The sequence below is a fragment of the Carassius auratus genome, chromosome 26 (genome assembly GCF_003368295.1).
Source record: "Carassius auratus strain Wakin chromosome 26, ASM336829v1, whole genome shotgun sequence".
Taxonomy (NCBI): Eukaryota; Metazoa; Chordata; class Actinopteri; order Cypriniformes; family Cyprinidae; genus Carassius; species Carassius auratus.
The window spans coordinates 2,040,708-2,054,214 of NC_039268.1; the positions used below are offsets into that span (position 1 = coordinate 2,040,708).

General features: G+C 35.8%; 2 protein-coding genes across 2 annotated transcripts; both read left to right on the forward strand.

The window, feature by feature from the left end:
- LOC113044750 (phosphatidylcholine:ceramide cholinephosphotransferase 2-like) lies at window positions 1-4,530 on the forward strand. The gene is made up of 5 exons (XM_026204924.1): window positions 1-536; window positions 1,767-1,884; window positions 2,133-2,286; window positions 2,474-2,640; window positions 4,098-4,530. The coding sequence occupies exons 1-5, from the start codon at window positions 109-111 to the stop codon at window positions 4,281-4,283; spliced, it is 1,053 nt and encodes a 350-aa protein (XP_026060709.1). The 5' UTR covers window positions 1-108; the 3' UTR covers window positions 4,284-4,530.
- Window positions 4,531-5,302: 772 nt separating this feature from the next.
- Window positions 5,303-9,018, forward strand: LOC113044056 (cytochrome P450 2U1-like). Its single transcript, XM_026203647.1, has 5 exons — window positions 5,303-5,835; window positions 6,885-7,538; window positions 7,631-7,792; window positions 8,530-8,697; window positions 8,805-9,018. The coding sequence occupies exons 1-5, from the start codon at window positions 5,409-5,411 to the stop codon at window positions 8,981-8,983; spliced, it is 1,590 nt and encodes a 529-aa protein (XP_026059432.1). The 5' UTR covers window positions 5,303-5,408; the 3' UTR covers window positions 8,984-9,018.
- The last annotated feature ends 4,489 nt before the right edge of the window (window positions 9,019-13,507 follow it).

The following is a 13,507-nucleotide window of genomic DNA, read 5'->3' on the forward strand; positions in this document are numbered from 1 at the left end:
CACGTCATATGAGAGCTGAAAACACTTTCATTATCGCAGCAGAGGAGAGTAACCTACAGTGCCTTACAGAAGAGAGTCTTGGCAAGAAGTGGGTAGTTGTGGGTACTCATGGCATCGTCAGACCACCAAGGAAACAAGGACCCCACAAACACAGATGGGACGCCGTCCCCTGGCACATCTTGCCCCGTCCACAGCCACGCTGCAGAAGAAGCGAAGCGCAACGGCTTGAGGAAAGCCCTGGTCAGACATCGAGACTACGTCAAAATTTCTGTACCTGAAGGAAAGGGCAATCGTTTGCCATCCGAATGGTGGAAGACGTTCATCTCTTTGTTTTATGCCATTTTGAACCTGGTTTTGACCACGTTTATGATCACAGTGGTTCATGAGAGAGTACCACCCAAGGAGAGCAGCCCACCTCTGCCGGACAAGTTCTTTGACTATATAGACCGCGTGCAGTGGGCCTTTACAGTGACTGAGGTCAATGGAATGGTTCTGGTCTCTATATGGTCCATTCAATTGCTCTTTCACAGATACAAGTAAGAGGCATCACTCAACATTATACTGATGACATTGTAGCCTATCGATCAGCTCTCTTAGATTACATTTACTGGTGTGTGGGGTTAAGTTTAAGATTATATAGAGCAGGGTGAATGCAATAGTCTTAAGGGCAGTTATAAAAATGTATACTGCATTGAGGAAATCAGTGTAATGAATATCACTCAAGACATTGTATGGCATGTTTCACAAAAATAGTACAAAATTATAGTTGAAAAAGTTTGGATGGTCACTTGCAGTATGATCTTTATATGACCAATATTTCAGTTCTGTGTTCTGTTTACCTTACTACCTTACAGTTAAATAAATATATGTGTCCCTGGAGCACAAAACCAGTCTTAAGTCGCTGGGGTCTAGCTAAAAAAAAAAAAAACATTGTATTGGTCAAAATTATAGATTTTTCTTTTATGCCAAAAATCATTAGGATATTAAGTAACGATCATGTTCCATGAAGATATTTAGTACATTTCCTACCGTAAATATATAAAAACTTCATTTTTGTTTAGTAATATGCTTTGCTAAGAATTAATTTGGACAACATCAAAACAGTTATTTTTCCACCCTCAGATTCCAGATTTTCAAATAGTTGTATCTTAGCCAAATATAGTCCAATCCTAATAAACCATACACCAATGGAAAGCTTATTTATTCAGATTTTTGATGTATAAATGTATAAATCTACATTTTTTATAAATTTACACTTAAGACACTTAAGTTTTGTGGTTCAGGGTCACACACTAATATATGTACTGTATATATATGTTTATGTGTGTGCGGGTTGTGAAACTTAAATTGCGTATAAATTAGAAATAAATATGTAAATATTACAAATATTAAATATTGTTCCATATTTTTTTTATAACTTTTGTAACTGATTTAAATGCTTGATCTTGTTGAACTGTCAACTGTTTTAAAAATGAAATTTTCAAAATTGTACATGGGAATATTTACTTGTTTTACAAAACATTTTTTTTAATAAGAATAATAATAGATTGAACTAAATGATGGCAAGATGTGTGGTTATTATCAAATCTTATATCTAACAGTTCTCATTGCAAAGAACATGTGATTTGTACCCTAGTTATTCTCTATTCATGGATAGAGCATTATAAAAAAAGGTCTTTGTAAGGCTCAGCATTCTCAACTTAACCCACATCTGTTCAATGATGACAAAAAATATATATATTTTTTTCTCTTTTTTTCCCATATAGGGCTATTGTAGCAAGACGATATTTCTTCCTCTTGGGCACATTGTACATGTATAGATGCGTAACCATGTACGTCACCACTCTACCTGTGCCTGGCATGCACATGGTCTGTGCACCAAAGGTAAAAATAATAATAATTGCAGTCCCTCTTTGTCATGATCCCCTCTGGATCTTCTACCAACATAATGTCAGAAAAGCAAAAGCATTTGGCTTTTAAATCTGTAATATCCTCTGCCATGCTCAAGACAAATATTGTAGCTTTTACAAGCCTTGGAATGATATTTCAATTCACAATTCTTGTCACCAACTACTCATCTTTCATCATTTACTATCCTCTCTCGTATCTTCTGTCCTGCATCTGTCATTCAGCTCCACGGAGATTCCCAGGCAATGCTGCAGCGTGTTCTGCAGTTGCTCTCCGGCGGTGGATTATCAATCACCGGATCTCATCTGTTGTGCGGTGACTTCCTCTACAGCGGCCACACTGTCATACTCACGCTCACGTACCTCTTCCTCAAGGAGTGTATGTCACTTTCTCAGACAGCGACTTTATGTTAAGACACAAATAAAATGACTGTCTGCTAATTACAGACTTGAGGTCACTGTAAGCAATTTTAGATTCTGTTTATAGCCATTCAGAAGACACTCTGAATTTTTTTGGGCATGTTCATACAGCAACCCATTATTATTCACAACTTGCTTCTCTCTAGATTCTCCTCGTTCTTTCTGGTGGTACCATCTTCTGTGTTGGTTAACGGCTGCTGTGGGTGTCATATGTATCCTGGTGGCTCATGAGCACTACAGTGTGGACGTGGTGGTGGCGTATTTCATCACCACCCGACTGTTCTACTGGTATCACACTATGGCTAATCTGCAGGTAATTATATCAGTAATATGAAATAATAGAAATACTCAAATAAGGGTTTTATTAAAGGGATAGTCCCCCCCCCCCCCCCCCCCAAAAAAAATGAAAATTCTGTCATTGATTACTTCCAAACCCACAAGACCTTTGTTCATCTTCAAAACACAGATTATATTTGTATATTTTTGTATATTTTTTGATGAAACCCGAGAGCTTTCTGACCCTCATCACACTCCTGTGATGTAAAGCTGATTTTTCAGCATCATTACTCCAGTCTTCAGCATCACACTGTCATTAAGAAATCGTTCTAATATGCTGATTTGCTGTTTATTGTCATTATCAATTTTGAAAACAGTTGCTTAATTCTTTTGTGGAATCCGTTATACTTTTTTTTCAGGATTCTTTGATGAATAGAACATTCAAACACATTTATTTAAAATAGAAAACCTTTCTAACATTATAAATGCCTTTATTGTCTCTTTTGATTAATGCATCATTGCTAAATAAAATTAGACATTTCCTAAGGCAAAAAATCTTACTGACCCCAAACTTTGGAATGATAGATTGCCTCAAAACTGTGAAACATAAGCTAAAATGCACTAAAACAGCACTTCATGGGGTCTAAAAGTGTTGTTTTTCTGTTAAAATGTATCATTGCTTACATATTTTAATATATTTTCATTTTGCATATTGATCTGTTTGACATACACACATCTGAAACCAAGGGAAGCTCTCAGCTCAATTTGCGATTTAGATTCAGGGTGTCATTAAACTCAAGGCACCAAAACAGCACTAAGCCTTTTACAGAGAGTGTTTACATGACTCAGAGCACACTGAGAATATCCAAATCCATTTGGCTGAGCTTTGGAGAAATGACTCCCTGATGATGGTAAAGTGCTGCACAATCGATTGAAGCCGATCTAGATATTTTAAACAGGAAAATTCCTTTCAAACGATCAAAACGCTTCATGTTTCTTTATACTGTTACAAGCAAATTATATCAGAACTGTCATGTCTCAGAAAGGATATTTATGGTGGTTAAAAAGCATCCACAAAATAATATTAATTTTTAAAAAAAACCTGAAAAGCAGTGAGAGTTTGGGACTTTGGACTGCTGATACAAATGTCAACAGGTTCGACCCCTGACAGGAGAGATCTCTGCCTCAATCCTGTCTGTCTGGAAGTTACTCCATGGCTTCTGTCCTCAGTGATAACACTGGTTTTCATGGAATTGCTAAATTGCTTTGGATCTGAAATGTCATCACAATGCAACTAACCAAATTTCCCAGAACTGCTTTTTATCATGCAACTATAGTGCATTTATATCCTGTGCAACACCACTTCTGTTTTCAGAAAACCAGAAGTAGTCAGTCATGTGGACATACATGACATTATTATTATTATTATTATTTTTTGATTATTTGAATTGATTCGTAGAATGAAATTAATTAATATTACGCTATTTTCACCAGACTTTAAAGTGTTCTCCGAACAACTACCTCACTCACACCTGGTGGAACCCCGTGTTTAACTTGTTCGAGAGGAACGTCCAGACCCATGTGCCCTGTTCTTTCTGCTGGCCGATCACATGGCCGCCTGCCTGTCTGAAGAACCCCTGTAAGAAATATTCCATGGTGCAGAGCAGCCGGGAGGAGTGACGTTGTGAACTCATCACGATGCCAAGACCAACATGTGGAAATCATTTGTATTTCGTTTGTGGCTGTCCCAGTGTTTACACCATACCAAAGAACTAAAACTGTTTGGCTATTGTTGCTAATTAGATCTCTAATGACATTGGGCTAAACAGATCAAACTCAATAGTATTTGACAATTCATTGTTGATATTTTTACATTAATTTATATTCAGTCAATGTGGCCATTTAAATAAACACTTTTCTAAGTACTTGAAGGGCCAGCTGAAATTATGTTTGGATAATGAATCACTTTCTGTCAGAAGCGATCTATCAGTTTGTGCAAGCTTCTTCAAGTCATATTTCCCCTTGTCTGTTTATTAAATTGTCATCTAAAACATGTTTGTCATTTTAAAAGTGTTGTTTAACAAGGTTTAATTAATTGCATACACTATTTGATATTAGAAATGCACGCATTCTTTTCATAATGATTCATGACAGCTGTTATTTCAGTTTTATATGTTTATTTTATGTTTTAAAAATATAAGGACATTTTATAGAAATAAATGGTTTACATTAACACCTAGTATACATAGTGTTGCATGAATTAATGCATTACACTGAAGATATGCGCAAACTGTCACAATATCTATTTAAATGTTTCTTTATTTATATGATTCTTAAGATTATTATTTAATAACTTTTAACCAGCATTAAATACGTTTATAAAACTGATACTTAAATTAGAAATTAGACATATTTTGTTATAGACTTTAATTATAGTAACTAAAACTAAATACAAACCATTAATAAACAGTTTTATAGTACCTCAATGATATATCGATGACGCTGATACAAACTAATGTCTTACAGATGACTGAAAGCCCATAATAACTCGGTTCATCTCTGGTGAAGCTTACACGCAGTATCTGCTTCCTCTTATTGGATCAGTTTGCCCCACCCATTATTTACGTCATCGGTTTATTCACCAATCTCAACTCTCAGCGTGCTGCTCTCAGCCAATGAAAAATACAAAAACACACTACCCATGCTGCAGCACCAACAACACAGGAAGAGATGTGTTTGATCAGCAGATAAGAAGTATTGATCAGGAATAGCTATGCGTCAGTGGATTTGAGGAGTGCGCGAGTCATGGACGCTTCCCTGTCTTTGCTGTGGCAGTATGTGTTCTCGCCCGCAAACATTGTGGGTTTGATTGCATTCGTGCTTGTTTTCTGTGCGCTGCGACAGTATGCGTGGCATCAGACATACGCCAACATCCCTCCGGGTCCAAAGCCATGGCCTGTCGTGGGAAACTTCGGCGGTTTCCTTGTGCCTTCGTTTATTTTAAGACGACTTGCAAAGAATCGAAAGATGGCCTCGAACCCGCTGTCACCTCAGGCTGGACTCACGGAGATGTCCAAACTCTATGGGAACATATTCAGCATTTTTGTTGGGCCTCAGCTCATGGTCGTGCTGATGGGATATGACACTGTCCGGGACGCGATGGTTAACCATCCGGAGGTCTTCTCTGACAGACCTCATATACCTCTCGTAACGATTATCACCAAGAGGAAAGGTAAGATGAGAAGTCGTAGTTAATGATTCCTACATGCCATGATAATATATCAGATCAGATTCGAGCAGAATAGAATAGAATCGACTGGAGCAGAAAAGACAGAACAGAAAAATACAGTATAGAAGACATGGGCACAGAATAGAATAGATCAACAAATCAGTGCAGAATAGAACCGAGTATAATAATCCACTGAACAGAATAGAACAGTAGAAGACACCGACTCATTAGAATAGAATATATCTAAATAAAACAAAGCAGAATGGAAAAGAATAGACCAGAACCTAGAAAAACAGACGGGGGCAGAATAGAATAGACTTGTTTAGAATATAACAATATAAAACAGGGCATAATAGAACATTGTATAATTATAGACTAGAATAGAAAATATACTATAAAATATAATGCAGAATAAAATATAAAACAGAATAATGTGGAATAGAACAGTATAGAAAACGGAATATAACAGCAGAAGATACTGATGCAGGATATAATAGAATAGAACATAAAACAGAGCAGAATGGAATACATTAGAACACAGTATAACAGACTGGTGAAGAATAGAATAGTTTAGAATTGAAGAGACTGAAGCAAAACAGATTCAAATTGAACAGAATAGAACCATATAAAACCACACAGAATAAAATAGATTAGAATGATAGAATAGGACAGAAAAGAATAGAACAGTAGAATAGATTGCAGCAGAATAGAATAATATAGTGCATTATATTATGATGCTGCAGAACTGAACTGAGCAGGACTTTGGAGAAATGAAAAACAAAATAATAAAGCAGAATAGAATTGAACGAAATGGAACAGATCACAAAAGATTCAACAGAATTGGATGTCTGAGCCTGGTTTCAGAAGTCCAAGTGCAAAGTACTTGATATAATTCCAAATATTGATAATTGTGGCTTGTAAAATAATGCTAATATAAAGGTATTTATTTATTTTACAATTGTTCAGTAAATTTTCTTTAAAAAAAGTTTGATTTTATCATTTCAGAATCTAAAAGCGAAGCATTGCGAGTTTGAACTGAATGTTGTTCGCAGGGATTGTGTTTGCACCGTATGGCCCCCTGTGGCGCACAAACCGTAAGTTCTGTCACAGCACTCTGCGCAGCTTTGGCTTTGGCAAGTTGAGTCTGGAGCCGTGCATCCATGAAGGCCTGACCATGATTAAAACAGAACTGCAGAGCCTCATCGAAAAAGCAGGGCCTTCTGGTATCGATCTGACTCCCCTCATCAGCAACGCTGTCTCCAATGTCATCTCCTCCATGAGTCTGGGTCAGCGTTTCCATCACCAGGACCAGGAGTTCCGCACCATGCTGGACCTCATGTCTCACGGGCTGGAGATTAGCGTCAACACATCCATTTTGCTGGTCAATGTCTTTCCCTGGTTATACTACCTGCCCTGCGGTGTTTTCAAAGAGCTGCGGCGCGCAGAGATCGACATCACAGCCTTCCTGAAGAAGATCATCGCGAGGCACAGGGCCACGCTGGATCCGGAGAATCCCAGGGATTTCATAGACATGTATCTGGTGGAGATGCTGGCCCAGCAAAAGAGTGAGAATTCAGAGCAGAGCTTGTTCTCAGAGGACGACCTCTTCTATATCATTGGAGACCTGTTTATTGCAGGCACTGATACTACCACAAACAGCTGTTTGTGGAGTATTCTCTATATGTCCTTGTATCCTGATGTGCAAGGTATGTGCACCAGCACTGTAAAGTGTAATTTACAAATGTCTGTAGGTTTGGTTTCTGGTTATATATGAAATGTTAGTTTGCTGACCCCTCAGAGAAGGTTCAGCAGGAGATTGATGCGGTGGTGGGATCTGAGAGGGTCCCGTCTCTGACTGATAAGGGCAGTTTGCCGTACACAGAAGCCACCATTATGGAGGTGCTGAGGATGACTGTAGTGGTCCCTCTGTCTATACCCCACATGGCCTCGGAAAACACAGGTGAGGTCAGACAAAATACAGAAGCCATGCAGATTTTCTGCCTGATGCCTTTTTACCTTGTGCCTGTTTAATCTCATGAAACTTTTTAGCTGGGTTACATTCACAAATTTGTGTGTGTGTGTGTGTGTGTGTGTATATATATATATATATATATATATTTATTTATTTATTTATTTATTTATAAAATGCAATCAAAAGTAAATTGTCTGGTTGCATTACAATAGTGAAAGTATGCTTAAAATCTACAAACAATATTGTTCCTAAAAATATGCTTTATTTTCTATAAGCAAATTTTTTAAAAATATATTATGAAAATATAAAAATACAGATAAACTTTAAATAAACGGTATATTACATAGACATATATTCTTTCCAGTCAGTACTGTTTTATTCTATTCTATTATGGCTTTATTCTTTTCTATTCTGTCAGCTTTTCTACTGTTCTGTTCTGTTCAATTCTAAATTATTCCATTCTATTTTTTACTTTTTTTTTTCCTTTGTTTGTTTTGCAAAGTTTGTTTAAAGTTAATTATTAATGAATAAAACTGAACCAAGCAAACTTTAACTTTACCATAATCCACCTTTTGGCACTACAAAGTAGATAACAGTCAGACTTTAACCCGAATCTGTATTTTTGATATTAAATCCAAAGGTTATGCAAATATTAGGACTGTACAAATACTTTGAGAGGACACGCTTAAAAGCGGAATATTTCAGCTATATTTGTCTCTTCCTAGAGTTCCGAGGATACACTATTCCTAAAGGAACAGTTATCATCCCAAACCTCTGGTCAGTACACAGGGATCCCACCGTGTGGGAAAATCCTGATGACTTCAATCCAGGCAGATTTCTGGATGAACAGGGAAAACTTCTCAGGAAAGATTGTTTTATTCCATTTGGAATAGGTATGTTTGTAATCATGTAACCAGCAATTTAACATGTTCAGGCTTTATGTTAATAACTACTTTTCCGATGAGAACTTTGTTTAAATGATGTTTTGTATATCTGGCAGGTCGCAGGGTGTGCATGGGAGAGCAGCTGGCTAAGATGGAGCTGTTTCTGATGTTTACCAGCCTGATGCAGGCCTTCACGTTCAGGCTTCCTGAGGGAAAATCTGCTCCATCCATGCACGGACGCTTCGGTCTGACTCTGGCTCCATGCCCATTTACTGTCTGTGTGAACGCACGCTGAACAGCCTTTAAACAAAGGGGCATACCTCAAACAATCAGCACTGGGAAGCATATTGCATGTGTTGTCCATTTAAGAAAAACTTTCATTTGGACCATAAATGAAGTAAGGGCCTTTGTGGTTGCATGATCAAGCAAAAGGTCAGAGATTATTTTATGTAACATTTTTGAACAATTTCAAGAAACAAGAACACATACCGAAGTATTATGTCAGCATATTTCAGTTTTTATTACATTTATTTTAAAATATTAATTTCATAATCCATAAAACATAATTGTTTTTTATATTTATTTTTTAATGTGAAATGTTCCTGAACAATTCCAAGAAATGAGAAGATAAGTCTAAGTCTAAGTATTAAATCAGCATATTTTAGTTTTATTATGACATATATTTTAAAATATTAATTTTTTAATCCGATAACTGAACTGTTGTTGTTTTTTCTCAAAATGATGGTTGGTTACTGTACTGTACTGTACTGTGAGACTGTTATTATTATTATTATCTTTTTAAGAATTATTGCAAAAAACTCTTTCAAATATAGTTTAGTATCATAAAAAACATGAATGGACCTGAAATGAGATCCTATGAGATACTGGGATAAAAAGCTCTCTTAAACAACACTTACTAATTTTAATGTATGATGTCATTTTGTGGTGGAAAACTAAAATAGAAATATTTTTGGAATAAAATGGCCAGTCTTGCTAAGGCTAATTTCATAGCTCGAATTCCATGTCCTATACACATGCTATTTTCAAACTTTTTCTATCATTTGACAGAAAAAAATAAATAAATACTGCTTGACTGAAATGATGCACAATAAAATAACCTGCTGGAAACCAATATTTACCTTGATTTGTCTTCGCTCCCTTCACACATCATGTGTCATGTTAATTGCAAGCTCTTCACTCACTCTGTTGCTTCCTTAGTAAACAACTACACTAATTCTACACTAATCGATTATTTATAAAGAATACATTATGATGAAAGTTTGTTGAAGACAAAACAATGCTTTATCTGTGGGTACAGTGGTCATTTTTTAAAAATCGTAATCAGTTTAGAAAAAATTAAAACAAAACTGTATCTGTGGCAGTAATTGCTAAGAATCATATGCATTAGGCCTATATATATATATATTTATCAACGCCAATCTTACCCAATGAATTACAGTAACAATGAAAAAGGATAAAAAAAGAAAAGAAATGAACAACAATTATACGAGATTGTAAAATTAATAGAAATTATTATTATTAGCCTATTATTAATGTATCTGAAATGATCATTAACATTTAGAGTATAGTTTTGAATGGAAACGCAGTTGTCAATAATAATAATAAAAACACAACTCTCCACCAAGAACAATAAAAACATTGACAATATTTGATTTTATTTGGTATAAGAAAATAATGTCCATACTTAATTGTTTTTGAGTAATAATAGTAATAATAAACACATCTTACACTATATTGAAAACACATGAACTGCAAGTGACCATAATTGTTACAGTGAAAAAAAAATTTCATGTTTGCGAAATGGAAGAGAGTGAGATCACCTAGCATAATTGTTATACCCACAAAAAAACATGACCCAGCAAACATTGGTCCGACGGCGACGTCGTGTGGCCGGCCAAAAATAGTCGCGGTAGGACGGCATAAATCGGTAGAAATATGTAACCCAAAACACTTCCTAAAAATGCATTCAGATATGTTTGTACACGTTTATAGTTCTATGGGGTTTCATGTATAATTGTTTCTTTGACTTTTAGATACGTGTAGTTCAATATTTACCCGCGTTGTGAATCGGTTGTGAGAGGACGTCACCTAGTGACGTCATGTACACGTGCGTTACACGTCCATCATGACACTCTGTGAAATCCTTGTGGAATATGCAAAAGCTGTGCTTACACCTTGATTAATACTGCAATATTTAATTACAGTGCACCAAGTAGTTTTTAACAGGTTTTAAAGAGGTTGTGAATAGACGTCCACGGACGTCTTTTACACGTCTCGTCATGGTTTGTGAAAAGATGTCCAAGCAAGACTAGCAGGAAAAAAAATATATATACGAAGTAAATATATTCACTTTATCTTGTTTAAAAAAATTATAATCACAAAGAGCCCGTGTGGTTAAGTGATTGCAAAGCAATGCTGCAATTTAGTCATTATTTCAACCTGTTTTATGTATTTATTGTTATTATTTTTTTTATTGAATCTATGCATATACATGTAAAACAGATATATACCCGGTCACAATTTTGGTCTGAGTTGGATGTAATTGCCAAAACGGTGCTGCCAAGATGTAGATACAAAACATACTGATATATTTCGTGATATTACAAAATCCCGCGATAGGATTATCTCGCGAGATCTCGCTTTCTTCCGGAAGTTCCCTTCCGGAAGTTCCGGTACATCAAGCAGGCAACCACCACGAGGAGGAGAGGACTCGAAGCGGACTCTTGGAGGGAGATTTGTCGATATAAATTACATAAAATCTACTGTGGGGTAAGTACATTTTGTATTATTTGATTAACGTGCTTGAGTTTTACTTGTTTGACACGAAGGAACCGAGAGAAATGATGCCCACGTTGTCAACTGAAATTCACCGAGTTTGGCTAAAATTAGCTAACGTTAGAAGGCTAAAAGTTACTTATATTGATGTAATTTTTATTGGTACGCTTTAATTATTCAGGGGACATAACAGCTTTCCTGTCTTATAAGAAATGTCCTTTTCACTTTCTCACAGTTACACTGTGAGTGTTTCTCAAGGGCATCACATTAAAGCATAACACCATTTGTACAATAAAAATAAAATCTAATGCGTGTTGATTACCTTTTTTTCCTAATGTTTCATTCATGATTCATTTATCTTGGTCCAAGGTTTTTTTTTTTTTTTTTTTTAGCTGTAGACCATAAAGATATTTTGAAAATAAGTGCATGTCACTTCTCAAATGTTTTATTTTATTTATTTTAAAAAGAAATGTATTCTCTTGCCTCAGGTGCTGTGAAGAGGTGGAGACTCCGAATTGGATGTAGCAATGGCAGAACACCTGAAGCTCACTCCAGGAAGAGATGGGGGTGGAGGTTGCAAGAAATGAGCCAAACAACTGTAGTTTGTTTAAGGGATAGTTCATACAAAAATGAAAATAGTCATAATTTTCTCACCCTCATGTTACGATCATAATAACTTTTCCTACAATGACAGTTAATGGATTGTGAGATCTGCTTGGTTACAAACATTCTTCCAAATATCTTCTTCCAAAAGAAACCATCTTTTAACATTCTAGTAGAAAACACGTGAACCCATTCTCAGAAATGTAATATTTGAAGTCATGACGGTTCTATACAGTTTAAAATCATTTACACCACTTTGATTTCATAAATAGCAATGATTTCAAACATATTTTATGATGAGGATCTTATGTTTTATGATTTTCTCACATGACAACAATGGCTCCTGCAAGGTGTTTATGCCACATGTTCAAATATTCATAATATTCTTAATATTATATGATTAAAGTATTTTAAAATAAATGCAATTAATATTGATATATATTATATATTAAAAACATTAATAAACACTGCTAATGTAAATGTTTAAGATGGACTTTAAGATTGAGTATTTCAGCACTTTTTATTCAGTGATGCCCCTCATTAAATCATATTTCTGATGAAAAAAATGGTAGGCCTGTAAACTTATTTCAGAAATCCAAAATGGATACAAAGATCACATTGAAAAACAAAATTTTAAATGTATTATCATCTTTAAAATTCTTATTTGTCATTGTCCCAGTAAAGCAAACATGAAAACAATATCGTCAGAACACAGAAAGGTATTCAGCTTTGTAACATGAGGGTGAGTAAATGAAAAATTTTTCCCTTTATATAATAATACAGTATTTTGTAATTAGTATTTTTGTTTGGTTAACAGATGCTAAACTGTTCAAAAACAATAAAGTGTGCTAAATCAGAACATGCTTCTTTTTTTGCTTATGTCCACAAATAATGTGTTATTGTTAGTGATGTACACGTGATTAAGATGTTTTATGGACGTTCATGTCTGACTGGACCGATCTTGAACTTTTGTCAAGATGTGTTAAACCTCAAGACATAATTGATTGCCTTGCACGATGTTACACAGTGGGTGTGTGATTATTTTATATGCAGGCTTATATATACATACTCTTAAACTATGGAGCAACGGCATTTAAAAATCCAGAAGACAACGACGTCCAGAAATCGACGCATTTGGACGTCCAGAAGACGACACATTTAGACGTCCAGGGACGTGCAGAAAAGACGTGCAGTTCACGTCTAGAAGACGTCAAAGACGTCGGTTCAACTTTCATTTTGGAACTATTTTTCAACCATGACGGGATGTCTCGGATGGACGTCTTTTCTACGGACAAAAGACGTCCAAATGTTTGCTGGGGAGGGTCAACCACACTTACTAAAGTCACTATCAAGCCAGCTGAAGTGTGGAAGTGGAAGTGACGTATTTCCTGTTCGAGAGTGGAGCTCTGCAAAGTGCAGA

What these genes read in the sequence shown, in the direction of transcription:
- LOC113044750 (XM_026204924.1), top strand. Translation starts at nt 109, where the DNA reads ATGGCATCGTCAGACCACCAAGGAAACAAGGACCCCACAAACACAGAT. An exon ending in GTACCTCTTCCTCAAGGAGT is followed by an intron (nt 2,287 to 2,473) that starts GTATGTCACTTT and finishes GCTTCTCTCTAG; the next exon opens with ATTCTCCTCGTTCTTTCTGG. An exon ending in ACACTATGGCTAATCTGCAG is followed by an intron (nt 2,641 to 4,097) that starts GTAATTATATCA and finishes TATTTTCACCAG; the next exon opens with ACTTTAAAGTGTTCTCCGAA.
- LOC113044056 (XM_026203647.1), top strand. Translation starts at nt 5,409, where the DNA reads ATGGACGCTTCCCTGTCTTTGCTGTGGCAGTATGTGTTCTCGCCCGCA. An exon ending in GATTATCACCAAGAGGAAAG is followed by an intron (nt 5,836 to 6,884) that starts GTAAGATGAGAA and finishes TGTTGTTCGCAG; the next exon opens with GGATTGTGTTTGCACCGTAT. An exon ending in CTTGTATCCTGATGTGCAAG is followed by an intron (nt 7,539 to 7,630) that starts GTATGTGCACCA and finishes CTGACCCCTCAG; the next exon opens with AGAAGGTTCAGCAGGAGATT.